Source organism: Stegastes partitus, unplaced genomic scaffold, assembly GCF_000690725.1.
Source record: "Stegastes partitus isolate 25-593 unplaced genomic scaffold, Stegastes_partitus-1.0.2 Scaffold1309, whole genome shotgun sequence".
Taxonomy (NCBI): Eukaryota; Metazoa; Chordata; class Actinopteri; family Pomacentridae; genus Stegastes; species Stegastes partitus.
The window spans coordinates 14,314-25,861 of record NW_007579040.1 but is presented as its reverse complement, the minus strand read 5'-3'; the positions used below and the strand labels follow the sequence as shown (position 1 = coordinate 25,861).

Genomic DNA, 11,548 nt, shown 5'->3' with positions numbered 1-11,548 from the left:
ATGACTCAAGGTGTTAATGGCGGTGAAACTTTCTGAGGAAGGATCTCAGGACGGCATTATAAGTACAAGTATAAGTATAAGTATAAGTGATAAATAGTGTCGAAGATGCCCTCTTCTTCTAGAGATGACTTTTCCTGTTTAACAGAATGGCTTCCTTGGCTCCTCTCTCAAATCATGTTTGTCTTCTCTGTCCATATTGTTCACATTGCTATCGTCAAAGGAATGCCCTTTATCCTTCTGACGCAGGTGGACTGTTGACTCCCGTGTTGTGCAATGTGCTTGTGAAGCTGTTGTTTAGTCTCTTGTATATATATATAGGTCTGTGCACTCCTGGCTGCACTGGATTGCATTGGAATCCATCCTCCTCAGTCCTCCCTTGACAACTTGATGTTTCTGTCCACCAAGTTATTCTTTTCTGAAAGGTTTCTACTTCTTGGGCCTTGATTTTGACCCAGGTGTCATTCGCGTAGCTGAACTAGTAGCTGGATGTTGTTCTCTTAGAATAACTCAGTGTTTTACTTTCCACTTACTCCATGCAGAGATTGGCCACAATGGGTGACACTGGAGAGCCGTGGCACTGCTGGGTTTTTGTCTATTGAAACCCTCACCATAAATAGTTGTCAGACAGAGGTCCAGTAATGACGGGTCTGTTGTTTAAAGAACTGTCTTACAGAAACCAATCCAATAGCTGCTGAGATATGTCACTTTGGGCCAAAAATGTGGACTGACAAACAATGACAGTGTCATTTATAGAGCTGTGCCTCTACAAAGTCTCCAGAAACACTCCTGGCCAAAATTCACCAGCCATGTTAATATTTCATTTATTAAAGATTACTAATATTGTCCAGGCAGGATCGCTTTCACACTATGATGAGTTTTCCCGAAGCTTCCATGCTGCCTGCCAGGCTTTTGTGCAACAACAAGAACATGAAGCTTGCCTCCTGCCGTCCTCCATCTCTGCCAGCAAATCTGTGGAAACTTTCGTAAGTCGGTTTGATCAAGACCATTTTGTCATTACTGGGTAACTCTTACACAGCATCATCCACTTATATATAACTATATAACTGCACAAGAATGATGCTCATTTTTCTTTCTTCTAAAAGTCTTGTGATTTACTATTGATATATTGTTCAAACTGAATGATATCTACTGTTGATGAAAGTGAGGAATATGATGAAATTAAATGTCATATATCTAGATATAACAGATAATTAAAATTGCAAACAAATATTTTTCCTGGATTTTTGCCTATTAAAAATATATATTTGTAATAATAAATGTTGTAGATTAAAGAAAGACAATCAGATCCCACAGAACAACAAAGCAGCCTGTGTTTGGTCTGAACCTGTTTTTCTGAGAGATTTTTTTAACTATACTCTGTGAGGCATCAGACACTCAATCACCTCTACCGGAGGCTGGCCACCCCCATCACCTCATTGTTGAAAATGAGGCAGCACTCTCCATGGCAACGACAGCCCTCTAAGGCTGTCGCTGCTAATCCTCAGGAGCTTACTCAATTCTCGTAAGAGGGTTTTACTAGCAGCACCAATGCCCAAGAATTCTCCCCAAACAAGCGCTGGATCGTCTGTTTATCCTCCAAGGAAAACCTTTATCCGAGGAGAAAAACAAACCTAGTTGCAGCAGCTGAGAGGGGCAGAGGGGAGAACGGTAGGCCTGGTTCACCCGGTAAGCTTTTTTTCATCTATTCGGTCTCAGGTGTTAGTATAGCACTAACAACGATTTTGTCCTCTTGTTGCTGGGTTGATTTGACCTGCAGGGTGTCCAGTGTGGGAGGATACTGGGAAGCTCTGCATGTTTTGCTCTGTATGTTTGATCCTTGGTGACTCACCGATCATGCATAATAAAAAGAAAAAAACCTTAGATTTGATGGTGCGTTATGCATGTGGGGCTCATAGTCAGCATACTACATGCACACGCTCACGACCAGCTGCTGTCTTTCTCCTGAACATGCTGCTAAATAAGGAAAATGGTTCGATCTGCAGACCGTTACAAAACCTGACAGTATTAAAAACACACACAGCTAATGAGGCATTAAGGTTTTCAAGTCACCTGTGTGCGACCTGCCCATCACTGTAGGAGAGCTACTTTGTTCCAGATGTTTATCTCTGTCTGTCTGAGATATTGCTTTACATTAATAATGCCGTCTTCCTTGTCCCTGCTTTTTCTCAATACTAATTATTTTCTCCACGGTCTCCCCCTTCATGCCCCCTTCTCCCTGCCCCTGTGCTCTCTTTCACTTGCCTGCACTAATCCTTTTGTTGTGGACTGAGGGGCCCAGGCTTTGCCTGACCATTCGGCACTGTAAGGGCTGGTTCAGCTGAAGGGTGCCCACCGAGCACTCTGTCCTCCATCAGATCGGTCCTGCCTATTATTAACGCCTCCCTCAGCAAAAGCACTCTGCTGCTTTTCTTTTTTAGAAGCCTTCCATTCCCTGTCATTAGTCACCTTGAGTCAAGTTTCTCTGCCAGTTTTCTTGTGTATGTTTGCTGTCTATCACTTCCTTGTTGTCTCAATCCCTTAGCCAGTCCTCGGAGCTTGAGGGAGTTGAACCGTGCTGGTAGGAACATGCACTTCAGGAGCAGTGCTCTATGTTTGCTGCTGCTGCTATGTCTTTGCGTGCTGGGGAGGGTACTGGAAGTGAAAGGGCAAAACCAGGCGTACCTGTCGGAGGCTCTCAGAGCTTTGAATCTGCCCCGGGGGATGGAGGACAAGCCTCAGCTCCAGAAGAACAGCACCAGTGTCCTGATCACCACGCTGCTGCAGGCGGTGCGCTGCGCAGAGAGGACTGGCATGTCTCAGGACATGTGTGAAAAGGTAAGGCCTCCACCTGTCTTAATGTTATCACATAACTGTCACTGAAAGATAAACTGAGCAAGAATGATCTCTTTTCAGTCCAGTGTGAATATGCTCATTATGCATTCATTGCATAGTCTTGGAAACGTGCTTGTTATGGCAGGAATGTGAGTGAATGTGGAGGCTTAAGTTCTTGACCTCTATGGGGCATTCATGCTGAGTGGCTTTAGACATCCCTCAGTTTGACATAATAAACTCCATAGAGTGGATTTAGAGGTACTACACATGTTTGTGCAGGTGGACGGACCATGGGATTATGTGTGTCTCAAGCCTTGAAAGTAAGATTTAGAAAATAAGGGAGCAACATTTTACATTTAGTCTCTGCTTGCTGAACAGTCTGCTCTCTCTAACAAGGAACAGTGCTTCACCCACTCTCCTAACCTTGTACAATTTGTGCGTGGGTCTAATTGGGCTTGTATTCAACTCAACACAACACCGGTCCTTTTCCAAAAAGCACAGTACAGTGTGTGCAGAGAGAAAATAGGCCTTTTATCGAGCTGACCTGTGTTGACATGTAAATCTAAGATCACATCTTTTAAAAGCCAGGCGATTCTCACACGACCTGGTATTTTGAAACCTTGTCCTTAAAACCTGCCTAAATTTGTTCTGTTCTTCTTGCTTGGTCCTGTTCTTGTTTCAGTGCCTGACACCAGACGTAGCCCTCTCTGTGCTGGAGGATGATGGGAAGACTTATCTCACGGAGGAGGACTACCAACAGATCTCAACTGTTCTGCTATACTATATAATTAACTTGCAAGATCTGTGTGTGTCCAACGCTGCCTCTCCTTCCTCCGTTTCCTCGTCATCTGCAAACTTTCAGTTCTATCTTCTGGCCCTCACTAACCTACATCCAGCTGAGGATAACCGCTTCCTGTCACCCAGTGAAACAGAAAGTATTCTGCAGCTCATCAGCCAGCACTACAACCCCTCTGACCAAGATAGTGCCTCTGATTTGCAAGTAAGCAAGTCTTTTCCAAACAGATCCATTGTGTCCCAACAGATGTACACCTGCATAGCAATATTTAATCTTTAATTCAACAGTGTATTGATGCAGCTCGTCTCCTGGAGGATGTTGATGCTAAAGGAAATCTAGGTGCTACAGCATCTACTGTACCGAGACTGGCTGCAGCCATCATCAGCCATGTTCTGCAGGGCCGCTGCTTCAGACGGAGGAACCTGCCATCCCCTGCCTTCTTTACAGACTATATCTTTCAATCTCTAAATCGCACAAGTAACCTGCACATTATAGGTAAGTTCATGGGTAAGTTATGTGCTATTTAAAAGGCTTCGGCCTGTAATAACCTATTTTTTTGGCTACTTGGGGGCCAAACACAACAAACATCACCTTTTAAGTTATTATGACAAACTTACTATTGCCCATATTTAAATACGGAGCAGCATTATCCTTTTTTAAATTATTTTGGAGCCCTGTCTTAATTTTATAGCTACATGCAGCAACTGCTTCAGCACTGTTTTTGTTGTCGACCAGCTACCTCGGATAAAATATCAGATTCTTTAGCTGCTGGTTGGTAACTGTGTCGATTAACAGCAGTCTGTTGGTGCCAAAAGCAACATGATTTAAATGGTAAAAGGAACAAAACAGCAGAGTTATGGGCTGGAAAAGAGCAAAAGGAAGCTATAATTCTCTATGAAGGAGACTATGAGTGACAGGTTTTGCATTACTCATTGTGTTTTGATCTGTTGTTATTCTGAAAACACTAATTATAGTGGTTTCAACCTGCAATATTTTTATGACACATCTAAAAAAGAGAAGCTAACCTTAAGGACGGATACGCAAATATTTCAACTAACTCTTCCACCCTTTTAAAACTAAGAACTGTAATCTTTCTAATCACATAAATATACAATCATCTATATGGTATTGGATGCTAAACCTTATAATCTGCCCCCATCCTTTTCAATTGTCCTTTATAATGCCAGAAACCCTGATGTGACACACTGCTGAACTTGTGAATCTGACCTGATGCTGTTAAATCATGAAGTGATGCATCTCTCTGCTTAGACCTGGAGGAGCTGCTTCATCAGTTGGGAGTAGGACAGGAAGGAGGGGCGCACACTCGCGACAGAAAGAGGCGGAGCATCACAGGACGTTCACAGAAGGCAGCCGTGCCTTCGCTGGACAGCTGCAACCCTGAACCTGAAGGAATACACAGAGATTGGGCACAGGTGAGGTTGAACTAAACATCTGATTCTGCTTTGGAGCAAACATTATGTACTAAGTATCACAAATGACTGCATTGTTGTAAACTACACTTTGCGGGTACTGTGAGACTTGATTTGCAAAGCCTCCTACTCATCTCCAAATGTGCCTTTTCCTTTCAATCCAATCAGGTATGTTTTTCAGCCAATCAATTGGTGGATATTTTTGCTCTGGATCCTCATTTGCCAATTTCCAAGGAGCACTTCAGACAAATTTGCCCAGCCATCATTCAGCAGTTGCTAGGCAATGCCTGTGAGCCTGCAGAGCAAAAAGCAAGAGGATCTCTACCCACTGCACTCGAGAGTAAGGCATTTTACCTCTCTCCAAACCACTGTCAATAAAGACAAATACAATAACCATCATTTGCAACTAAATAAAATGCCTTTTGATTGTGATGTTGTCCACTAAATTGAGGAGGTGCACTTTAACCATTAAATATCACATACTAGGACATCAGTTGGACTATTAAATAAGAAATAGGTGAACTGGTTATGGTGGGCTTTGGTTTAATTGTGTGTACAACTGAAAAATGCACACAATAACGAAAAACCCCAATAAAAATCTGAATTTCATCATGGAAATCAACCAAGCAACCTTTAAAAGACCAGCATTTATATCAGTTATTTTACCTTTTCCTTGTTTAACGATTGTACTGTATGCATTGTATCGTGCAGATGCACTGTATAATAATTTTTTTACGTCGAAGCATGAAATACGAAAAAAAACAAACAGAAAAATGTAATATTAAGATGGAAGAAAGTAGCAAAAATAAAACGGTAACAAAAGTGTTAAATTACATTAAATTAAATTTACAAAAAAAAAATAGGATATCTAAGATTTTGTTTAGAAAAAGAAATGTATTCAGTCCTTGTAAAAACAACCCTCAGATATTTTGACTTAATATTTGTACACAAAGTGCATTTAAACCTAAAGCTCTCTCCTTCCTGCAGAGTACGGCTACAGTACAGCTGCTGTCCTGCTCATCACGGTGGGCTCCATGTTTGGCATCTGCCTGATCTTCTTCAACTCCTGCCAGGAGACCTACACTCTCATCCTGCAGCTGTTTGTAGGCCTGGCAGTGGGAACCCTTTCTGGAGACGCTCTCCTGCACCTCATACCGCAGGTACAGGGCAGCTGCACCGTCTGCCGTAACCAACTGCACGCGTGTTATTCATGATGAATGAACTGTTTTCCTTTTTGTCTCCTTTGCAGATTCTTGGCCTCCATGACGACTCTCACAGCCACGATGATAAACACCTCGTTGAAGAAAAGGACTATCTGTGGAAGATTCTGGGCATCATTGCTGGGATTTACGGCTTTTTCCTGATTGAAAGAATATTCTCCTTTTTAGTTCCTTCTCATGGCCATGTAAGACTACTGTTTTTTGCAGCCTCTATCATTTAAAAAACTCTCAACCGTTGTATAGTGCAAGCACTCAGCTGAGGTTGTGGCTGATTTTCTTTATCAAGCAAACTGTCAGAGTTTTACAAAAGAAAACAGGTTTGTCATGACTGTGCATGTTGAGCAACAGGGGTGTCGTGACTTTCTTTTGTCTGCAGGGTCACTCCAGCGACCTTCCCTTAGAGCTGAACTGCAACGGTCAGTCACAGAGGGGCAAGTCCATCTCCACCATACAGCTGGTGAGTCTCATCACAACCCACGCTCAACTGGGATGTTTTTTAAAAGCGCTCTTGGCAGAAAATCCAGATTCCTGTCATCATCCCTGTTATTTCCTTCATGATAGAGCAGACCATAGGGAACATGACAATGCAGTTTTTGGAACTTAATCAGCAAAATATCAAAAACACTGCCATATATTGAGTGCCGTAAATCATATTTTAAAAAAGTCACATGAGTCACACATTATTGTGCTTCTACTTCAGTGGTTACCTATATTATAATTCTGATGTACCTCCACCGTGGAAGTGCCCAGTTATCTTAAACACCTGTCATGTTCAAATGAGTTCAAACTGGTTTTAAACACCATTGCCTATGTAATTATAATAAGAATATTTCTTATTCGTTGATCAAAATCCAGGTTTCACATGGCAGCAAAACATAGGCTTTGAAAGACAAATAAAATACAATTTGTTGTATAAAAACTAACAAAGCTGGAAAAGGTAAAGAATCAAAAGACAGTTTAAAAGGCATTGGAACTCAAGTAATATCAGGAAAGGCTCTCTAATAAAAGTATGTTTTAAGGAGAGACTTAAAAGATATTACTGACTTCGTTGATCAGATTTCCTCGTGCAGATCGTCCCAGAGCCTCAAAACCCAGACGAATAATGCTCTGTTATGTTCAGTGTTCAGTTTTTAGTCCTCCAGAACAGATAAAGGACCTCAGCACAAGAAACTTCAAGTGCATACCAGAGAGGTCCTTAAAGATAAATGGTAAAACCTTGGTGGCTTTGTGGGAGCCAGTGTAAAGATCTGAAACAGGAGCGATGCGATTGTATCCTACGGTGGAAGCTAAGTTTTGTGGATGCTGAAGTTGGTTCGTAGATTTTTGGTTCGGACAAGTCAAAACTGTGTTGTGATAAGCCATGATTACACATGCTTTGTGGTGTGCTGCTCAAAACTTAGATTACTGTCAAACCAGGTCGAGATTTTTGCAGCAGACTTGATGTGATCCAGTAGGGAGCTGGCCAATTGCAGATTTTGCTTGGCATTGTGCTGCAACCCAGTGACAAGAATCTCAGTTATCTGAGTTCAGCTGAAGAAAATGTTGTTACACTGGTTGGTTTTGAGGCATGTCCTGTGGCTTATTGTGGTGAATAATAATGAAATAAACTAAAGCTCAGCATCACATTGGGTTTTTTCCTCTCCTAAACACAAATATGCGTTGTTAGTTTATCAACCTTCCAGCAAATGTTTTTACAAACTAGTTAGCAACTTATCATAAAGATAAAGCTCGACTCGGCACCACCATCAGCTGTGATACATGCTCTGCTACATGTGCTGCAGACAGTGCTGAGAGTGTTGTAGACAATGGAGTTGGAGCTGACCCCAAGCATATTTTTCTCGGACAACATATATGCCAATACCACTATATGTGTGACAGGCTAAACTATATATGGTCAGGCTCTAGTTTTTAAAAATGAAACGTTCATTCCTGTTTATTATGTTTCCAGAAGCCAAGAAACAGCAGTGGTAGTGACTGTGTCAACACTGTGATAAAACATTTTGTACACTTTGGACCTGTTAAGTGAATATAGTTTCATTCATCCCAGCGATGCGTCACTACTAAGTGTTGAGCTGGAGGCCGCTGTTTAAAAGAAAAGCTTCGGGACAGTGCAGCACCTTAGCACATGTCAGTCTATCAAAATTCTTTCAGAACATTTGCTGTAACAGTAATCTACTGAATCCATGTTCATAAATTAACTGAAGTTCACTTAAAGTCCTGTACTGCTCTTATATAACAGGAATTGAGAAGTGGTGTGGGAGGGAGTAAGAAACAGAGCATGTAGGATGTTGGAGAATGAGATGTACTGAATCATTCAGAAAGTACTTCCTGCTCGTGCTGAATCGTGCACATACAGCGGAATGCACACTTTGAAACTAGACCATGGAAAGCTTAATTTGTAGTCAACACACATGGATCTTTCTTTCCCATAAAATTAACTTTGATTTATACAAAGGGTTAAAAAAGATCATGAATCTGTGCTGTAAATAATTATCTCCAACCTCCAGGGACCAGTGGATGACTTGGAGTGTGCAGACATGTCTCCTGAACATGCAGACACAAGGAGGCCTTCACATCAGAGTAAGCTCCTTCGAAACGAAGCTGTACAATCACGCACAGATGAATGTGTCGTACTTTGTAATTAGTTGCCTGGAACGACAGCGCATTTGTCACAGTCTGAGGATGAGCGTCAGCGACACAGACCCTCTTTGTGTTCGCAGGACAAGGGGTTTCTCTGCTGGCTGTGATGGTAATTGTGGGAGACAGTCTTCATAACTTCGCCGATGGCCTGGTGGTCGGGGCGGCTTTCTCCTCTTCAGCTGAGACCGGCATGGCAACCACTGTGGCCATCCTGTGCCACGAGATCCCGCACGAGATGGGTAAGAGGTCACTGTTGGTTAGAAAACACTCTGTTTGGCTGACAACTTATCTCCTTTGTTTTTTGTTTTCAAGGGGACTTTGCAGTGTTGCTCAGCTCTGGACTCTCAGTGAAGACTGCTGTGCTAATGAACTTTCTCAGCGCTCTGACAGCCTTCATGGGGCTCTACATCGGCCTCTTTGTTTCCTCTGAGACAGAAGTACAGCAGTGGATCTTCTCTGTCACTGCTGGGATTTTTCTCTACCTGTCACTAGTAGAAATGGTAAGGCAGCGCTAGTAAAAGACAAGGCTTGTAATATTCTTTATTTGTTATGGTCAACAAATCCCATAAAAAGACCAAATCCAAAAATTAAATTGATCTGGCGTTAGCTATTTCTCCACGGCCATAGACCTTCACCTTTGTAGATGATAAAAATATTGTGAATATAGTGTATTTTGAATCAATCTTATAAGCATCATCCATTTGCTTTAAATACTTATTAGAGCCTCAAATGTGTATCAAGCTACAGCTGAAAATAGTCCCCAACAACTGCATAATTAACTCCTGCTTATGTAACAGTAGCTAAAGTACCCAGATTTAGTAGGAAGTTAATACTCCAAACCCTGAGGAGATTTTGGGAGGGTTTTTTTTTTTTTTTGCTTCTGTCACACTTTCACTCACTGTAGGCTCATTTTACACTACATTATAAAATCCTGCACCTCAGAAACAGCACAACCATGGCTAGAAGTGGTAAGACTCAAAAATGTCTTTTGTACAGTATGACACGTGCCATAAATTGTAAAAAAGGAAAGTTGAATTTCTTCAATTATTTTACAAAAGATTTAACAAAATAAAATAAATAGAAATGGAATTAACATGCACAACATTTTCAAGTGCCTGCAAGTGTTACCAATACTGGCAAACAAAAAAAAAGACTTGACAAATGGCAGATGCTTAACTTTAGCTATTTTAAGTTTTCATACTTTTCTCCTGTCTACTCGGTGTAAACACAGCCTGCAGTTCATCCCAGTTCAGCCACAAAGTCCCTGAATTAATATCACATGACTGTTGGTCACAGCTGAGTCACTCAGCATGTGCAGATTTTTTACGTTTAAAAAAATAAAATAAAATAAAATAAAAAATTTTACAGAAACTGGCTAGAATAAACTATTTTCTGGCCAATTCATTAATGAGGCATCAACAATAAAGTGATTTTGATGAACTAGTAAGCTCATGGAGCACCAGAAAACTGAAAATCCAACAATTCTTTCTGTTTTTATAGTTTTAGGCTCAGACAAATGGTGTCACTTTGGTGATATAAATTTGGAGATTGAAACAAACACACAAAAATCATGCAAGATAAAGAATATACCCTACTGGACCAAAATGAGATCATGTATTTCAGGACTACATAATTGCAGGCTGACAACACTACTACTCCCAGTCACTACACCCGTCTTTATGTACAATCTATGAATTTAAACTATTGAATGGAAAGTTTGCACAGACATTTGTATTCTACAGAGGACAAAGCTCACAGATTTTGATTATCTCACTTTTTCTCTCATGTAAACTTAAGGTTCACATTTGTGGTCTGGACAAGTGCACCAACAACATTTTGATGTATTGCCGTGTTCTCCTCAGGATGAATTGTCACAATTTTGGCCTGACCTTTCATCTAGTGCCATCACCATGACAAATTCATTTTTCCCACCACACTTTGATTTATGACCAAATACCTGCAAAAAAAATAATGGCATTCCCATCAGCCTCAGCTCTATATTTTGTTTTGAGCTAAATGGCAAACGTTAACATCACTATATTGGGTGAAGAACATAGTAGACATCTGCCCTGTACCCACTGAACAACAGCATGTTAGCACTGTTGCTACTGCTGCTTTCATGGGATCATTTTACAATAAGAACAGTAAAGAATATCACCAGCTTTATCCTATCTTTCTGCCAAATTGCTGAGGGTTTTGTTTTTACTCATTTTCTTTCTTCCATCAGCTTCCAGAGATGAGTCGGGTGAAGACCGACAGACCGTGCCTCATGTTCCTCCTACAGAACCTCGGCCTCCTGATGGGTTGGGCCTGCCTTTTGCTGCTCGCGCTCTTTGAACATGAACTTAAATTCTAAATGCAGCGTACATGCCTTCACGCGGGGTTGAGCCGAAACAAACTTGTTCTAGTGTTTTTCTGAGATTTTCATTGACTTGTTTATTATCATCTTGCGCTCTGTACACATGCAAGTGTTAGTTTGTGCAACCAGTCCGCTTCAACAAGTCATTATTTCTGAACAAGTGAGTGTTTCATGATGTTGTAGTCTCAGCACTGGATCACAAATATACGTTACGTTTGGCGATATGAAGCCTTTCTTTTTTATACTTGATGATTTATTTTTGTATGTTAGA

General features: G+C 41.2%; 1 protein-coding gene across 2 annotated transcripts; it reads left to right on the top strand.

Annotated features, from left to right (window-relative positions):
- The first annotated feature begins 2,586 nt into the window (after positions 1-2,586).
- On the top strand, positions 2,587-11,314 carry LOC103369605 (zinc transporter ZIP12). 2 transcript variants are annotated; one of them, XM_008298355.1, is made up of 12 exons: positions 2,587-2,835; positions 3,515-3,832; positions 3,916-4,123; positions 4,898-5,061; positions 5,227-5,398; positions 6,046-6,218; positions 6,308-6,463; positions 6,655-6,735; positions 8,786-8,858; positions 8,999-9,157; positions 9,231-9,418; positions 11,146-11,314. In XM_008298355.1, exons 1-12 carry the CDS (start codon positions 2,587-2,589, stop codon positions 11,272-11,274), a joined length of 2,070 nt encoding a protein of 689 aa, XP_008296577.1. In that variant the 3' UTR covers positions 11,275-11,314. The 2 variants fall into 2 exon arrangements, with proteins under 2 accessions (XP_008296577.1, XP_008296579.1); XM_008298357.1 differs by lacking the exon at positions 6,655-6,735.
- The last annotated feature ends 234 nt before the right edge of the window (positions 11,315-11,548 follow it).